Raw genomic sequence first — 17,871 nt, 5'->3', positions numbered from 1 at the left:
AGTTTCAGTGGTTTTTTTTGTGTGTTTTTTTTTAAAGGATCACAGAACCGCCCGGTTCAGAGGAGGGCCAGGTATGTTTCCCCGTTTCCTAGGACTGCCGTGCTGATGTCACCGCGGAGGAGGGCAGGCGAGGAGGACAGGTGCGCAGGGTTAAAGTTGCCTCTCCGGTAGGTTTGGATGAAGAACTGTCAGAGCAGCTGATGAAAACCAGTTTTGGAAGTTTTTCAGCATTTTTTTTCCCTAAACCCCATTCCTCACAGCGTTTTCAAGTCAGCTGGCGTTTTCTGCACTCCAAAGTGGGATATTGCTTTTTTTTTTTTTTTTACTACGCGCCTTTTGGTGCGCACAAACAGCAGGGCTCACTGGATCGGTCCTGTTCTTGTAAAGCTGATACCGAGGTTGTTTTTAACAGTGTGGGGAGGGAAAAAAAACAAAACAACAAACTGCTGCTGTTTATGAAGTGTAGCTACACGTCGCTGTGAACTGGCGGTGGAGGGGGGGTTGGTGGGGGGTGTGGGTGGGGGTGGGGGGGGAATCGAGACGCCCCAGCATCAGAACCAGCACTTTCCGCTTCAATGCGACACTGACGCAGCTTGATCTCACGTTCCAGTGGGGGATACAGGTGATGCACGACTGATTCAATGGAAGGATTGATCATCCTCGGAGGGAGTTTGAGCTGAAAAAAACAACAACAACAACAAAATAAGCCACCCTGGAACGGAATACAACACAAGACGGGAGCCCCGAACTTCTCTCATCTGCGATGATTTCTCCGTGCGTCATTGCGCCGTAGAATCTGAAGAGGTTGTAGCTTTGAAGGACAATCGGGTTCTTGGACTTCCCCGCTAAAACTCCCCCCCCCCCTCCCCCCAAAAAAACCCAACAACAACTACCAACAATGTCCAAGACGCTGAAGAAGAAGAAGCACTGGTCCACCAAAGTGCAGGAGTGCACGGTGTCGTGGGGGGGCTCCGGGGAGCTGGTCGCCGTGGTGGAGGTGCGAGGCGGCGCCGAGCTGGGAGAGTTCCCCCACCTCGGACACATAGTTGCGGAGGCGATGGTTTGTCACACCGGGAGGTTTCCCAGCACCGGGGACGTGCTGCTGGAAGTGAACGGCACTCCGGTGAGCGGACTCACCAACCGAGACACGCTGGCGGTCGTCCGCCACTTTCGGGAGCCCATCCGCATGAAGACTGTGAAACCAGGTGTGTGTGTGTGTGTGTGTGTGTCCCACTCCCTATTCCCCCCCCCCCCCAGCACCCACATCTACCTACCTACACACCCACATACATACATGACACGTGCGTGAAACGCTTTTAAAATGTCTTTTTCCAGAGCAGAATAAGCTGAAGTTTGAGAATCTTGGTGCAGGTGTGAGCAGATGTGACTAAATACGAGGTATAGGGTGTGTGTGTGTGTGTGTGTGGGGGGGGGGGGGTCCAGCCTCACATATGATCCCCTCCTGTGTGCGAATGTGTGTACTGTGTTTGGCAGCAGGTCTACAGGTCACTTTTTGTGTTTTCAGCTGGCTGAAGTCTATCTCAATTGTAGATCAGCATGCCTCCCATTCGTTCATGTGGAGACCTACAATTTTCTACTTGTGCCTCCACTGCGGTTCAATCCGGCTAAACTACATAAGTGAGTGACTTGCTGTGTTAAAGCGTGCTTGTTGTTATTGTATCTGCATGACTTCAGCATGAGGCAGGAACAGTCTTTACGGCCGCAGCCCTTTTCGTCTGATCTTTGTGTCGACGCACAAGTGTGTTGGTCTTCAACAGCACGGGAACACACACACACACACACACACACACGCGCACACGCACACACTTATTCACAGTCATCGTTGTTTTCCCGATTGTTTCTATGTCTGTTATTACCTGACTTACTAGCAGTTAGTTTGCAGTTCTTCTGTGGCTCACAGACATGTCCAGTCAATGGCACTGTTTGATATGTCAACACATACTGACAGCCAAACTGCTAGTCATGTGGGCCAGAAGGTTGGTGTGTATGTGTGTGTGTGTGTGTGTGTGTGTGTGTGTGTGTGTGTGTGTGTGTGTTTGGCTTTGATAGAGGCACTGCTGAGTGTGGCGCCTTGCGAACACTTCGATGGGATTTGTTAATGGTTGCCTCCTCGCCAGCTTAGACAGTGTCCGTCTGCTTGCCGTGTTGAGGTGAGTCCAAGTCTAATCCAATCAATTAGACCCGTACACCCTAAATCCCCGGGATCCTGCGGCAGGCTCAGCGACAGGGTTTGACACCTTCACTCTCAGTATTTCTGCAGGGGGGGGGTCTTTCTATTAGACTGGTCCTCTTCTGCAAACGTTCGGTTTACCTGTTGGGTTAAGTGGTGGACTTGAACATAATATGACAATTTTATTCCGATTTTTAGTCGCAGTGTTCAATGCAACGAGCTGCAGTTCAGTTTAATGCATCACATGAGGCCAAACTAGCCCGGTGCGTGAATATGTGGGTCTGGACACCCTCCTTAAGGAATCGTTTACAGTTGTTCCATCCTACTGGTCGTAGACCTCGGGTTCATTTTAACTAATCAGTATGCGCCGAAACCAGCCGACACTCTGCCACCACTGCAACTACCAAAGCCTTTTCTTCCTAAGTACAACATATTATCTGAAATTGTTTTAATGAACGTCAGCAGCTTGACGAAGTGCGGATCGTTTATTCTGCGCTGAACGCTGAACGTTGGGCGAATTTTTCAAAATGTTAGCGCTGCGCTCGTCACGGTAACCAGCCGTCCAACCACAGTGAAGGAAGGGGCGGGACAAACGCGGTTAACCGCAGACACTGGTCGCTGATTGGTGGCGGTGCAAACGAACCGAGTTCCCAGACCGTATTCACAGTCGCAGCCAAACAACTTCAGTTACTAACTTTCAGCTTCTAAATGCACTTTCCTTGGGATTATTATGTTATGTAAAAGTTTCTGTTTGCGTAGGGACATTAAAAGTTTGTTAAAAGTGCATCATGTCAGTTCCGCAACACTCACGCTGTCACAAGCTGCCTCACATTTCCTCTTGACCTCATGTTACGCAACGTTTTATGTTAAAGTGATGCTCAAGTTCCTCTTGGACGTCTCCGGGCTGCTCACCATCAGCCCCTCCGTTCCCCCCGGGGACCTCACAGTGTGTTTGGATCTCTGTCCCCCTCTCTCATGATTAATTCATGCATCATCCATCATTGATGGCCGCTCCGTGCCAGGATGAGCTGGCTGATGGCTGGATCATATGTTAGCTGACTGCTGCGCTTGTAAACTTGTGTTCTCGCGAAATTGCAAAGTTAGGAGAGAGGAGAAATGCGAGGACTGAGGTGAGAAGTTTGGGGGTTAATTAGGTTTGGATTTGCATGTTTGTTTCTTTAAAAAAAAAAAAAAAAAAAGTACTTTTGTAGACTCGTCAGCTTTGTTGCATTGAGTTTGCACGACACAGCAAAAGAAAGTTACATCAGCCAGAAAGGGAATCATTTAGATTATTTCAGTGTCTCCCTGTTGGAAATCTTTCTTTACAACATCTTTTCCCCTCTGCCAACTCTGCTTTACCGTGACGTTTTTCCATTTCCTATCGCCTCTGTTATTTTTACACCACGTAATCTATTCCTGCGTTCTGAATCGCATACTATGTGTTTTTACTTTTAGTAAGTGCTGCAGCTACCTTTAAGAAGTATGTACTGTTGCATGTAGTATGTTTCCAACTGGGACATACTGCTTCGTCATAAAAAATGAGACTGGAACTTTGACCCTCTTGGGTCATACCCGTCGCGATCCGCTGCGCGACGTCTGCAGTAGAAAGAAAGAGGACGCGATTTGGAACGAGTACGCTTCCTTCTCTTGTCCTTCTCGATGCGGAGCATCAAGCGCCACCATCTGTTTCGGCGGTTCAGTTGATGTGACGTATATTCCGTTGCACAGAGGATTGTGGGTCAGACCGGCCAGAGAAGCATGCTGGCCTGCGTACTGCAAACTACGACCGGATGTAGTAGAACATCCTGGTACTTTTGGCATACTACCTTGAACATACTATGTATTGGGACATACTCAATCTTTTTCTGGCATACTAAGTAGTATGGTAGTATGGATATTGGACTGCATATTTCACTTTCTTTTATTACTTTTGCCTTCTTCCCTAATTATCTTGCCAGTATATTATCTTTGTACTCTTTTTACCACCAATGGTATCCTAATCTAGCAAAACTTGAAAAACCCACACAGCCTTTCTTCTGTCGCACTATTTTTACCCACCTGAAGCTTCCAAATCAAACACGGTTTTTCGTCCTTCATCACAGCTCTGATTTTTTGATGTTTTTTTTTTCCTGCACAGTCAGGACAGAAAACAGAAGTTGGTCTCAAGTGGTCCGGCTGGCTCCAGACCAGCTCATGCACTCTGTATTCAGCTCTTATCCTGTGGGGGGGATGGGGTAGGGTAGGGTAGGGGGGAAGCGATAGGCAGTAACCTTGAGGGGGTGATTGAGAGTATGGAGGCGAAGTGATCACGGGTACCTATTGCAGCTTGGAGACCTGTGAGTGGGCGGCTCATTGATTAATGCCGTAAACAGACTTAGATCTGCTTGTTTTTTGCCTCATGGAACTTAATGGATGGACTGTTTAGCTCTCAGGTCCTGCAGCAGCCTCCACAAATCAGCTCCATAATGGAAACTGTAAAGCAAAGGCTTTCTCCTTTTTCAGAAAGTCAAGAAAAAGATAAATAATGATAATAATATGCCGAGATGACCAAGGTTCACATTTTACGGTGCTACTCCAGGGATTATATCTGAGCAAGGCAAAGTCCAAATGAAATAAGCAGTTATTTTAGGTCAAAATGTTAACTGTTCCTCCGTGTAAAGTTATAAATAAGCAAATAAACTGTTTAAAATGTTGATAACTTTGATGTATAAAAGCATGTTTATGCTCAACAATATAGCTCAAATATATTATGGCCAGATTGTACCTCACTGTAGTACAGCTCTATTCATGTGAATATGAAACATAATCATCAATAAAAACACTGAATAATATCAGTATAGCAGTTAAGTATGGGAGAGATGATCCTATGATACTTTTTTTTTATGGTAATAAAAGTGCAGTAGATATCTAAAGGAAACAGAAATTCAATGAGTTTTGGTTTTTTTAAAGTTTTTTTTTACATTGAATGATATTGACTTTTTATTCAAGAGATGAATAAGGTGCAGTCAAGAATCTTAAGAATCCCCAGGTGGTTTCCAGCCACAGAGGAGCATTTCTATTTCGAGTGTATGTCAAGAACACAGTACTTAGTCGTTATATGGCTACAATATCTTGTGAGAAATGAACTGCAGAAATGTGTAATTTGTTACAATCACATTCCACTTAATACCCAAGGTGGGGCGACTAAAAATGAGCTGCCATAACTCGCTGAACTAAAGTACCTGAGCTATCTCACTCGGGGCTTTTATTTTGAAAGGCATTATTATTATTATACCGAATTGACAGGCAGCTTTTACTTGCTGATTTTGACCCAGTAGAGTTTTTTCTTTTTTCTTTTTTTTTTTTAAGCGTGCAGTCGTCTTTCATGAAAGAGACCAGAAAAGGACTCTGGAGACAAAAAAAAGTGCCATGAGGACTCCTGTAACAATAAGCCTAAATAATTGAGTCGGAGATAATTGCAGTGGGGTTTTTATTCCACCTGTTTGGCTTTCTTCGCCAGAGACAAATTGAAAGGACCCTCCACCCCTCCTCGGATCTGCTTACACCCTCATGCATCACTAACCTGTGCTGTTCGGTGCTTCCCAGCAGTTTGCTCGTGAGATACCTTCCTGATGCCTCTTGACAACCATCAGGAAAATGCTCCATGTTGCCTTTAAACATGTAGCTTACACATGGGGCTGGGACTGAGCCGCTTGTGTTTATGATGGTATCCGCATAGACTGCATGTAAGAATTAGACGTAGCCTTCGCGACGTCACCAGTAGGTTTTCTGAAGAGCAGTTTTGAAGCTCAGTTCCAGGAAGCTCGGGCTGTCACCATCTTGACTCCGCCTTAATCTCTGCTAATCCAAAAATGGGCAAAGAGGCGGTGCCGTGGTGGGGCTAAGGCCGGCCCAATGAAGCCTGGTTGGTGAAACGAGCAGGCAACCTGCCAACTGTGACACCACCTCCCTGTCACTTAGAGCAGTTCCACCTTTAATTATGCATAACCCTATACTGTAACACAATTTAAATCGGTGAGTTACATAAAAATTCACCCAAAATTAATTGGTGAAATTAGCACACAATTATTTCTGGTGTAAAGTTGGGCATTTTAACATTTTAACGGTCCCATGGGGATTAACTCGCTTTTGGAACCACCCTCAAGTGGCTGTTGGAGGTACTGCAGTTTTTGGCACTTCCCCATTAGCTTAATTTTTCTGCCCCACATGTTGCCGCTTGGCCGAAACCAACGATTATTTTAATAATTGAATTAAATTATTATTTATTTTTTCAATTAATAATCCATTCTTTTTTTTTTTTACCAACTATAATTGCCCACAGTCCAAGGTCATGCCTTCAAATCTCTTGTTTTGTCAAACAGTCAAACACATAAGGATGTACAAGTTGCTATCATTTATGACAAAGAAAATCTTACCATTTAAGAAGCATGGAAGGTTTTTGATTTAAAATATGGCCAAAACAATTATTCAGTTATCAAAATAGCTTCCAAATTAACTAACCATTGCAGTTCTACTTTTATGTGTTTATATATCTGTTTTGCTTGTTGAAGTTATTATCAGTCTCTTCCATGAACCCTGCAGAATGCAGATTTTTGTGTTTAAGCAGAATCTCTCACCAAAACATAACCTTTTGATGTTGAAAATAGTCCTGTCTTCAGAATCCATTGCTGAAGCGCTGGAGGTCTTATATCCAACAAAATGAGAAAAACACATCACCAAACAAACCTAACAAATTTTTTTTTTATCTCTGTAGGTGTCTGAATTTCACTTGCAACCTTAACATCATGCGGTAATTTGGGAATTTCTTCCCTCTAAAATAGGTACTCTGAGATTTGTTTCTTTTTTGTCTTGCTTGTGGTGTTACACTGAGGTTAACACTTCATACATTTGCTATCAGCGGTACAGCAGAGCAGTAAGTGCAGTTTGCGTTAATGTGGTTCCCCCACGGTGTAGTCGGGGCTTGTATGACTAAGCTGCTTTAAACCAGCTGAGAGGAGCTGTCAGTGCGTCTCTGGTACTGTGGCACCTTCTCCCCATTGGAAAATGTAACTTCTGTTCCAGTCGGTGCCTTTTTTCATATCCGTGTCCTCGATAAAGCTCGAATTCAACTTGTGAAGAAGGTGAACAGTTTTACTGCCAGCATCGAGTGCAGTCTTTTCTCTTTATACTTTGAGAAAGAAAAAGAAAAGAAATAAAAGTTTTGGGTTTTCAAAGATTCCTGAATCCATCTCCCTACTTAGTCCTCCTCCAGTGGGCATTCCAAATGAAGCTTTTCCTTCTGTGCTCTCTCTGCTCTCTCCATGCGTATTTCAGTTGTACACCTGATGTGACATCCACCCATCATCCCCTCATCATACTGCCTGCTCTCCCGGCTCGTTCCCCAAACTTACCAAAGTACACTGGAGCTCAGCCTAAACACAACACTGCACTGCCTCACAATCTCCCAATCCAGTCTCTGAAGGTAGTTTACACTCCTGCCTCCTCCTTGTCTTGCATTTCTGTCCTCCTTCACCTGCAGTCCAAGTCGGTCCAGTGAAGACGAAGAAAGAGAGAAATGATGGAAAATGGAGACTGGAAGTTTGTCCTTTTGCACTCAGTGATTTCTGCATCATTTTTGACCATTTGGGACCCTTCAGCATAAAAAGCGGAGCTCTCACCCAGATGTTTCGCAAACAACTGGCACCACTCGTCTTTCTACCTGGCTGATATTGTCCATAGAGCCGCATTGCGGTAATAAACTTGCCAAAAACAAAGATAGTACCTTCATATAAGACATACCTCTCACTGGCAGGCACCATAACTTGGCAGGCATGTTCAAAGGCAGTGGAGGTGAGTGAGTGTGTGTGTGTGTGTGTGTGTGCTGATTCACCAAGACTGCCTCTTTCTACTCGCTGAGTGGTCATGCTGCGATGTCAGCAGCAGCAGCAGAGTCTCCGGGTTGCGGCTGGTGGAAATGGACAGTGTAGTTTTGGGGATACACACATGCACACACACTCTTCCTCAGATATTTCTGGCCTCCTTTCCTCAGTTTGTCTCCTAATTGGTCTCTCTCCAAAGGCGAGTGTTCCCTGCAGCTGTTTATCCCTTTTGAGATAAGATGAGGTCAGCTACTAAACAGTGCATATACATAACAGAGACGGCAGCCTGGCAGCTCCTACATTATGTGGAGCGATAATCTCCACCACTGCAACACACGAGTAAGGCTCATCCTGTTTGTTTTTCGCCCATTTTCACTGAAAGATTCACGTTGTTAAAGATGAATTTCACTGCGAATGTGTGTTGCCATCTATCTGAAAAGTTATATTTCTTGCAGCAGCAGTACACTGATCATTACTGTTGGAAGTAAACAAGGTGTTCTTGTTATATTGATGGCTTATGCTCCTGCAAAGGAAAGATAGCAAAGAGAAATGAGAGTTTGCACCAGCAAACACATGTTCACATATTTTCAAAATAACCCTCAAAACATTCAGTTTTTTGAGGAGTGAGAAAAATTATAATAATTGCTCCTGCACTGTATGAAGCGATTTTATTAATAAGTGACTGGCTTTTTAACTATTACCTGCGTCTCCCTTTTAAACCATTAACATTATCATTGCTTTGCTGCACTGAGCACTGCTAAAAACTTCCTGACAGGTTTGTGCCCGCAAGAGAAAAAACACAGCAGGAGGTAGCCCTGGGTTGAAATCCCGGACGAGCCCCCCCAAAATGTTACATCCTCAGAGTGGGTCTAGGACTGACGCGGAGCAACACAATAAAAAGAAGTAATAAAAAGAAGCCGTAAACCAATTGTAGAAGTAAACTTCAGTAATTAATTTACAATACAGTTAACTTGCAATCAAGCAGCAGGATTACTACAAAAAGTGTTGTGACAAAACAAAAAGGACAACTAGTCAACTCACAAACTAACAAACTAACCCTTAAACACAAAAAGGAACACTCTTCCATCAACAGGGAGAAAGTATCCGACTCCGGTCCACCATTACTGTCACAGTGGTCAGAACGGGTTGCCACAACACGCGCGTCAAGTGTCAGATATCCGACTGGCAACCGTTGAATGCCGAGCTGCTATCACACAACAAGTGGCCATGAGGACGATGTGCTTTTGGTGGGAATGCACCGCCATCTGACCCTGATATGTTCAAAGACAAGTTGGCCTCAGACCAATTAAGTTAAGAAATTGGTCCTTCTCTGTAAGTGTGTCAGCAGACAGCGAGTTAGTTTAACAGGGGAAATTGAGATATAGTGAAGGAAATGGACTGTTATGAATCAATAGCCAGGTGCAGATGTGGACAGAGGGATGTAGGGGATAGATTATCTGATAGTTGATTGAACCCAGTTTCCTCCAGATGCACACTCTGTGCCCTCTTTGGAGAGCCTATTTGGGGACTCTGTTTCTGGCTGGATCTGTATGAAACATCCCCGTGGTGTTACAGCAGAGGCAATAACGGGAACAGAGAGAAGAGACAGCTGGCGCATCGCTGCCTTGGAAATTTCCCTGAGAAGGATTCTGTTTTGAAGAGTGTATTGGATTTAAACAAGGGAGAGAGAAAAAAAAAAAAAAATGATGAACAGGTTTAGAGAAAGAAAAATGGGGTCAAAGAGGGAGGAGTGCCGACAATGGGAGGGAGAGCAAGGAGTGATGAGCGACAATAGGAAGAGATGGAATACAGGATTGGAGAGGTAAGAGCAATAATAATCTCATGTCTGAAAATGATTATGTTACCATTAATCGCAATAACAGTATTGATTCTCTGTTGTGACTGTCTGAAATGATTCTGCCTGCTGTTCATCAGGCCAACACTTATTTCAGACTCACTGCACTGTCGGTACTCCCAATCATGTCTGCAAGTAACCAGTTGATGTGAGCAGACTGCATATGTGTGTGCATGCATGCATGGTGATGAAAAATTAATGCGCATTTGAATTGTTATCCACTCTTGGTCGCCTTTTCAGGCCAATCAGACGGGCGTCTTTCGCACTTAGTAGATATTTTCAAGCCACAACCAAAAGTGACGTCACCCGTTGGTTTGTGAACGACCGTTATGAAGCCTTGCCTTCGGACTTTGGTCGGCGCCGTCTTGCTAGTTCGGAGCGGTTTGGAGCCGGTAGTGACCATATTTCGACGTGCTGGGGGATCTGACTGATCTGATTGGAAACCCGGCGATACTACGTCCCGCCCACGGATAGCTGTAACCCGACTGCACCACGGGTCTGTCAATCAAACAGACACGCCCCTATGGCTTTTCAAAGCTTATTTTCTTGTTAATGATGGGATAATTCTCAGATGGACAGTCTGAAAAATAATAAGAAGGAGTGACTTTAACTATCAAAACTGACATAACTGGTGGTGAAGATGTATTGACTTAGAATTTTTGTGACATTAGTTGAATGGGAGTCTATGGAGCTTTTTGGAGCTGACCTCCAGGCCTTAAGCTGCAATACCACCGAGTGCCACACAGGGCTTAAGGCACTTCTGCATCGGCCTCATTTTTCGGACCCAGAAGCGACGTCCACTTTTGTAAACAGTCAGTGGTTATTTTGCTCATATTCCTTGTTCCATCTTCCCTCTGTGACACTGAAAAAGCATTAATTCTGTTTCGACTTCCTGGTATTTATTCCTCCAACAGATCTCAGGAGTTTACTTTGGAGGGTAATGATAAGAGTGAGATGAATTGCCTGTCGGTGTAGAGAGGACTGGTGCATACCTCTGGTCCTCCAGTTGGGATCTTTCTTTACACTCTGGGTAATAAATCAGCTGAGAAGACTCAATCTCGGAGATCAGTCTCCTGGTTGGCTGTGGTTCTGCAGACTTGGGCCCGTGCCCACGCTGATGGACCTTTTGTGGGTACTCTTTCTGCCAGCGCAGCCTACTCGGCTGTTTAGTGGCGGTACTCCACCTCATAGAATCGATTCCAGCCCGTTCTGCTCTCGCCCCACGACAAGATCTCATATCAAATGGATGTAAAGCCCACAGCCCTCCTCGCACACCTTCGCAGTCAGCACCTACGCAGCCAGCTGCTGCCGTGGCCCTTTCCTTTCTCGGAGCTGCAGTACGCCTCTGTGCCAAACCTCTGCATGAGAATGGTCACGGTATTTATTTTAATTTTTTTTTTTTTTTTATCACAGGGCCATCCTCGTTCCTTTTCATGTCTTTTCTTTGTCCTTTTAAAGCATAAAATGCAAACCCTGCTCCCATATGTTTGTCTTACGACTGGGTTAAGCTGGGAAGTCATTACCGGCTAAATTGAGCTCGCGTGATTAGTTTGGACAGATCAACCGGGTGAAATCATCTCGAGACAAACGGCTGCATAAATTCAAAAGAAAACTTCCTTGAGTCATTAACTTGTGATGTAAGATACGGGAGGCGGCCATTTTCCTATTTTCTTATGTTAATAATGCATCATGCGTGCTCCGTTCCTCCCTCCGCGGTGAGATGTCGTGCTCTGTGGATATGAGTGTCCTTATTAGAATTCATGGGTGTCGGGATCTGAGGGCAGCCAATTTAGCTTGCTTTGCTTCTCAGCTGCCCTAACAGGTTATTGATCGGCTCCAATCTCATTCCTGTTAAGACGGCCGACGCATCCGGAGCCACCGCATGCGCCCGAGGGACCCGATCTTTTTATGAAAAGTGGAGGACACCGGGAGGACGATTTGCTCGCGGTGTGTTTGACTGTGCAGAGATGGTACTAATTATCTCTGTGACTGGTGATTGCATCTGTTTTGACAACCTGCCTACTCACTATTCTGCTAATGAAGACACTTACAAATTGCAGAATTTTTTGTCCTTTTTTTTTTTTTGCCCATGGAACAAGAAGAAGACTTGGACTCGGAGCATTTTGTGAGTCTGTGCGTTTGCCTGTCAGGCATTTGGCTTATTTTTTAAGTCAAAACACACACGGCAGCAAAGTTTGCCCCCAGGCTTTGGCAGCGACCTGCCCGTCACCGGCGCTCTGAGGTTCTTTCGAGCAAATAGACTCGAGAGATCACATGCGCATTACTCACTGTTCAAAGCAGGCAGAAGGGCGTGTATTTCTGCAATCCTTACGTTGCAGTGATGTAATCGCTGGAGTATTCGCTCATACCAGTCAGTCAAGCCTGCCATTCAGCAGTCTGGCAGAAGTAAACGGCTCTCGGATATGAAATAATTTCCATTCTTGATCGTCATGGAGGAAAACCTGTTCTTCCAGTGTAAGCAGAAAGCTTCTCTTCGTCTGAGGGCGACACCTCTCGTATATTTCCCATCAACCCCTTTGACTCGATTGCACCTGCGGTCCAAACATGGAATCTGCCACCGGCCAAATAAGCTCTGCGTATTTGTATTTCCTGTCCTCGGGATCACCTTCAGTGCTGTTTTGTTGTCACTGTGTTTTCTGGCGTACTGTATGATGTTTGCTGGAAATAAAAAAAAAAAAAAAAAAAAATTTCAGTCATTGGTTTTGGCTCCGTCCGATGTTGTCTGTCACTTCTACAGGGTTCATTTCAACAACAGCTCGGTTAGAACAACGTGTTCAATCACAGGGAACTATTTTCCTCCAGAGGAACATGTCTCTAAACGAGCGTCGGTACAGATGATGTGTTATTACAGATTTATTGCATAACCTATCAAAGCTGGCAGTGATGCGAAACCCTCCTCTCTTACGGTGCTTTGACAAACTGCCTCATTGTTTGTCAGTGTGTGTCCCGCAGGAGGGCTTGAGTGTTTATCCGGGAATGGCGACCATGTGAGGAATGCAGCTATTTCGAATTTGTAGTGCGCAGTGAGAAGTGTTGTGAGGTCCCACCAGTGTATTGTTACCAACAGGTGCTTGTTCTGGCAGAACATTTCGCATTGTTTCCACGTGGCCTCTCCTCTAGTGTGGCGATCGCAAACCGAAAACTTTGTACTTCAAGAAGACAGTTTCGTCTTTCATGGAGACATTTGGAGACTTTTTATCTTCTTTTTTTTTTGTTCTGCTCATGAAGGATGCAACACTAGATTAAGCTTTATCGTCATGAAGGCCTCAATTTTAACAACCCGAAGGGTACAACGGAGGACCATAAATTCAACATTCTTTTGTCTGTAGATAATAATAATAATTTTGAAAGATTTCTGTCCCTTTGATTGTGTTTGTGTGGTTTTCCTGTCAGTGCTGTAATGTATCCAAACACAAGTCAAGGCTATCCATTTGTATTCCAGGCATTCATCACATTTCCGGCATTCGTCTCGTAAATTGAAAAATTGAAAGTGGTTTGAAGGTGGTGCAGCCTTGAGGTTTTTCAATCTATTAAGATTCTGGTCAAGGTATTTCTCAAGAAAATCTGACCAGAAAATCCTCCTCTGGTGGCGGTCCGCATTGTCTTCCTTCAAGTCTAGGGAGAATTCACTGAAGAGGAATGTGGTGCAACCGGTGTTGCTGTAATGCCGATGCACAACTGGTTTCGTCCCTATCGTGTAAAAAGTAAATAAATGAGGAAACAGACTGCCCTGCACGACCTGATGTGAACAGTCAACCTTAAGTATCTGTGCACCGCAGACTAATTATAGAACTGATGAGTCTCGGGCTCTCAGAGCGTCCCTCAGTGAGCTAAGTGGCTGCTTGGGGCTGATGGAAAAAGTGAAAATTTGAGCTAAAAGAACGGGCTCTTAAAAGGTTTGAAAATCTGGCTTTGGAAGAGGGAGTTGCCGTAAGCTAGTCCGGGGAGGGCCGGCAGCCAGTCTCGTCCTGCTTTTTATGATATCAAGACTTCCTCTCGATCGGTCCAGGGCTGTTATGTAGTGGCACGGCTTTTCTGTCTCGGTGCCCAGGCTGCCCGAGAGCCTGTGTGTGTGTGTGTGTGTGTGTGTGTGTGTGTGTGTGTGTGTGTCAGGGGGCTCCTTAAGCATCTGGCAGAGCAGCACAGCTCGCACTGATTCAACACTTCAGCCGACAGGCTCGCACAGCCAGGTCGAGAAGTAAACACACATGCAGACACGGCGCTCGACACGTACACACTGAAGGCGCGCACACATGGTAGATAAAGTTCAGATTCCTCTTGACAGCCGCCCGCCCGCCCGCCGACCTCCGCGACCCCTCGCAGCAGTTCAGCACGAGACGGCTCCAGACTGGACATTTAGCAGCGAGAAGAAGTAGTTCATCCTGTCACGAAACACGCAGGCCGCCTTGCTTTCAGTGCTTCGTCACGTGAGATGTGTACTTTGATATGCTAATATAGAAGCTCTGTGCTTGATTTGAAAACATTAGTAGTGTCTGTGATTCAAATGTGGCTAAAAATATGATTTTTTTTTTTTTTTTTTATTATTTGCTGAATGATTTCACAGAACGTAGAGATGTAACACAGAGACTAGAACCCAGATTACTGGATGATCTTTTGACAGTGTCAGTTTAATTATGCTGTAAAAATTAATGGGATTCAATGATTTTGTTTCTCCTCATATTTTGTAGGATTTCATCTTTTGTACATCATATGTCTCATGTCATTTTGTTGCTAACAACATCCGCCTTGTTGTTTCCAGGGTTCTCACATTTCGGGGAATATCAGGCAATATTAAAAGCTCTTTTCCAGACGAGGAAAGTTAGGGAATTTGATCATTTTTGGGGGCCAAGTCATAGAATATCAAGGAATTTTGTTTGCATGTTTAAATTTTAGCTGCCATTTATCAAAATGTAATATTTTCCATATACGTAGCGACAACGTTGCTCAGCTACTTATTGTCAATGCGTGCATTTGGTAGCATTAGTGCTAACTGAAACATTGAAAATGTAGCTTATTAGGTTTCGAGCTAATTACCGTTATGGTTAGATAAATCCTTTGCCTCTGCGACCGGTATTCAAACATGTTTTTAATTTCTTTCAATATTGGCGCAACCTGGAGGAGCACGTGCCGGGACGTTTTTTTTTTTAACTGAAACGTCGCTGCTTTTTGTCCACTCTCCAACGATGGCATGTTTTCCTGTTCATTATTGGTCAGCTTTTTAGTCCGTGAAAGTCACTGAATTTGACTTGGATCCGGAACCCTTTGATTCATTGTGCTTTTTGTGTTGATCCGGCTGAAGGAACATTATCTGCCCTTTTTTCCAATTAGCCCTGAGAGATCCGAAATACAACCAACAAACATGCAGTGCGTGCAGCAGCGACCCGTTTTGCATAATACAGATGTCAGCAATGAAAACCAAACAAAGGGAAAGAACTCGATACAGATTTGCGGCAATATTTTCCACTTGGATGCCGACTGAAATAAGATCGGGCTTAGCCAGTGAATCTCTTTCACACATACACACACACAATGACTCTCGCAGAGTGTATTATGTGCGACTTGAGAGCCGCTGTGGTTTCCTGGTGATGCAGTCGATGACTTACTCACCTCGGCTGTGAGTCACACGCGGTGAATGGCAGCTTGGGGATGATGGAGATTCTTTTGTGGCCACGAGTCCGCACCGACTTACAGGAATTTTACATCACTAATGCGCTCATGTAGCTGCTTATAGTAGATGATCATACGGTGGGTTACCGCACCCTTTAAACTCTCATCAAATGGCAAACGCACACACACACACCAGAATTAAAGGACAATACAATGGTTTTTCCATGTTTTAGCCCATTGACCACATTACAAAATAGCTTGTTAGTCATTTTAGAGGTTTATTTTCTACGTTCCAGACAATCACTGGGTCTCATTATTTTCACTTTGTTGTCAAAACAGATTTCAGAGATTTTAGTGGCGTTTGAGTCCTGGTTTGAATTAAAACTCTTAAAAACTCATCTGTGGTAATCAAAATTTAATATTTAGAATTTTTGTGAAGAAAACAACTGCCCCAATGTCTTAAAGTGGTTTAACTGTAACTCCTTTACCTTCATTCGGTAGCGTACATGCAGGTCTATAAATATGCAAATAGCCCCCACCTCTACCTCCAGCCACCGTACGCCTCTCGATGTCATACCACCCTGTATGTTGACAGGATTGGTTCAATAGATATGTGACATATTTAACCCTGGCTGTCTGAATCTGTGTTTGTCTGTCTCTGCAGTTAATGATCAGCCACGGCATTGACTGCTTATTTCACCCATGAAATACCACATAAAAACAGAACAACGGAGGGGGTGTTTATAATTTTATTGCCTTTATTCATTTGTTTTTCATATATTTATCTATTTCTTTTGTGATATGTTGAGGTTAGAGTGAGTTTCTTTTTAAAAGCTCCTTGTGATTGTGTTCAAGGACTTCAACATTTCTAATTTCACCGTCAGCTACTGAGAAAATACAGCTTGGCAAGCAACATGTTGTCAAATCAAAGAAAAAACAAAGCCAAAAGACAAGCAATTCTGATTGTTTTTTTTCCTTGTAAAAATTGTTCAGTATGAGAAAGGTGATGAAATGATTGCTTCTGTATTTCAGCTCAAATCAGCATCAAACCCTGACATGCAGACAAACGGCCACCTCGATGTAGGAAAGGCTTTTTCTCGCTTTGCAAAATGGCTGTCAGAAATGTGAGAACTTGTCAAAGTTAATGGTCCAAAACACCGAAAACCAACGCTGTAGTCCTTAAACGGTGAATGCAGATGAGAGCTGGAACAATGTGAGCTTCAATCTGTTGCGGGTCCTTGATACCTGTGTTTTCTCTTCCATCTCAACCCTTCTGTTCTCGTAGTGCTCTGTTTGTTCCAGGCATCTGTTTGTTTACCCTGATTTATTGTCCGTTTTTTATCTCCATGCAACAGCGAGCCCCGCTGCTACGATATGCAAATATATGGCCAGCTTTGTCTCCGGCAAATAACAGCGTGATACCCCAAGTTTGCATGAAAAACTGACGATCGGGAGTCGTAACGAGGCCGAGGAAACAGCAGGGCGCTCTTTGCCCGACGTCGTCACGGACGAAACGAGCTGTTAAAGGGCTGAGATGAAGTTTGCAGATTGTTGTTTACCTGCTGCATTCGCTCTAATGCTCAGGTCTCGATACTACCTTAGAAACACATTTGGCACTCACCCCCTTGCGGGTGTGCTGCCGAGCAGTTTGACGAATGAAGCCATATCGAATGAGACGGAATTACCATGAACACATAAAAAAAAAAATACTTCGGAGACACACACGTGCTCTCCTGATTCCCCCAAAGCCTGCTGCTACTCGGCTAACGATCCCGCTCGGTGCCCAAGTTGTTTCCATTATTGGGATACGCTTCTATTCATCCGTCACTGGTTGCTTGGTGATGCAGGGTGGCAGGGCGCGTCAGTGGCCCCCCCACTTCCCTTCACTCAGCCCTCCGCCACGATCGCCTCCACCCCATCGTCCTTTTTTTAAAATTTATTTTTATCTCCACCGTCCTTCTGTTTTGCGCTCGCTCATCTATTGATGCTTTATGTGGAGCAGAGCAGGCTTTATTCTGCTCCTCTGTGTGGGTTATAGTAGTTGCCCGAAAGGAGAGAGAGGGTCTGTCGAGGTGAAGGGGGAACAACGGCCCACTAACGGAGTGCATGTAAATATCATCAAAACATGTTCGCCGAGCCCACGGCTGGTGACTCAAGTGTTGTTTTTAAATGCGAAAGACTTTTCCCCAAGTTGGAAGCAACAACACTTGACGATAAACCCGACATCCTTTTACCTCGTTGGGAGCAGGTGCAGGTTGTGTTTGCTGCACTTCGTCAGTCTCATGTAAAACTTGTCGGTGCCTCCCCTTTTGTCTCTAGAGGGAGCCGCGCCAATTATC

The 17,871-nt window shown here is 44.6% G+C and overlaps 1 protein-coding gene across 2 annotated transcripts in view; it reads left to right on the top strand.

The window, feature by feature from the left end:
- The first annotated feature begins 533 nt into the window (after nucleotides 1-533).
- The window catches only part of magi3a (membrane associated guanylate kinase, WW and PDZ domain containing 3a), a 120,713-nt gene continuing 103,375 nt past the window's right edge, over nucleotides 534-17,871 (top strand). For both annotated transcript variants that reach the window (XM_069141567.1, XM_069141569.1), the window contains exon 1: nucleotides 534-1,205. In XM_069141567.1, the coding sequence (XP_068997668.1) occupies nucleotides 899-1,205 (307 nt within the window). In that variant the 5' untranslated portion in view covers nucleotides 534-898. The remainder of the gene's footprint in view (nucleotides 1,206-17,871) is intronic.

The sequence above is a fragment of the Embiotoca jacksoni genome, unplaced genomic scaffold (assembly GCF_022577435.1).
Source record: "Embiotoca jacksoni isolate LCO1_2020_lvr unplaced genomic scaffold, fEmbJac1.0.p SCAF_9, whole genome shotgun sequence".
NCBI lineage: Eukaryota > Metazoa > Chordata > Actinopteri > Embiotocidae > Embiotoca > Embiotoca jacksoni.
Note: the sequence above shows the minus strand (reverse complement) of the source record. Positions and strands in the feature narration are given on the sequence as shown.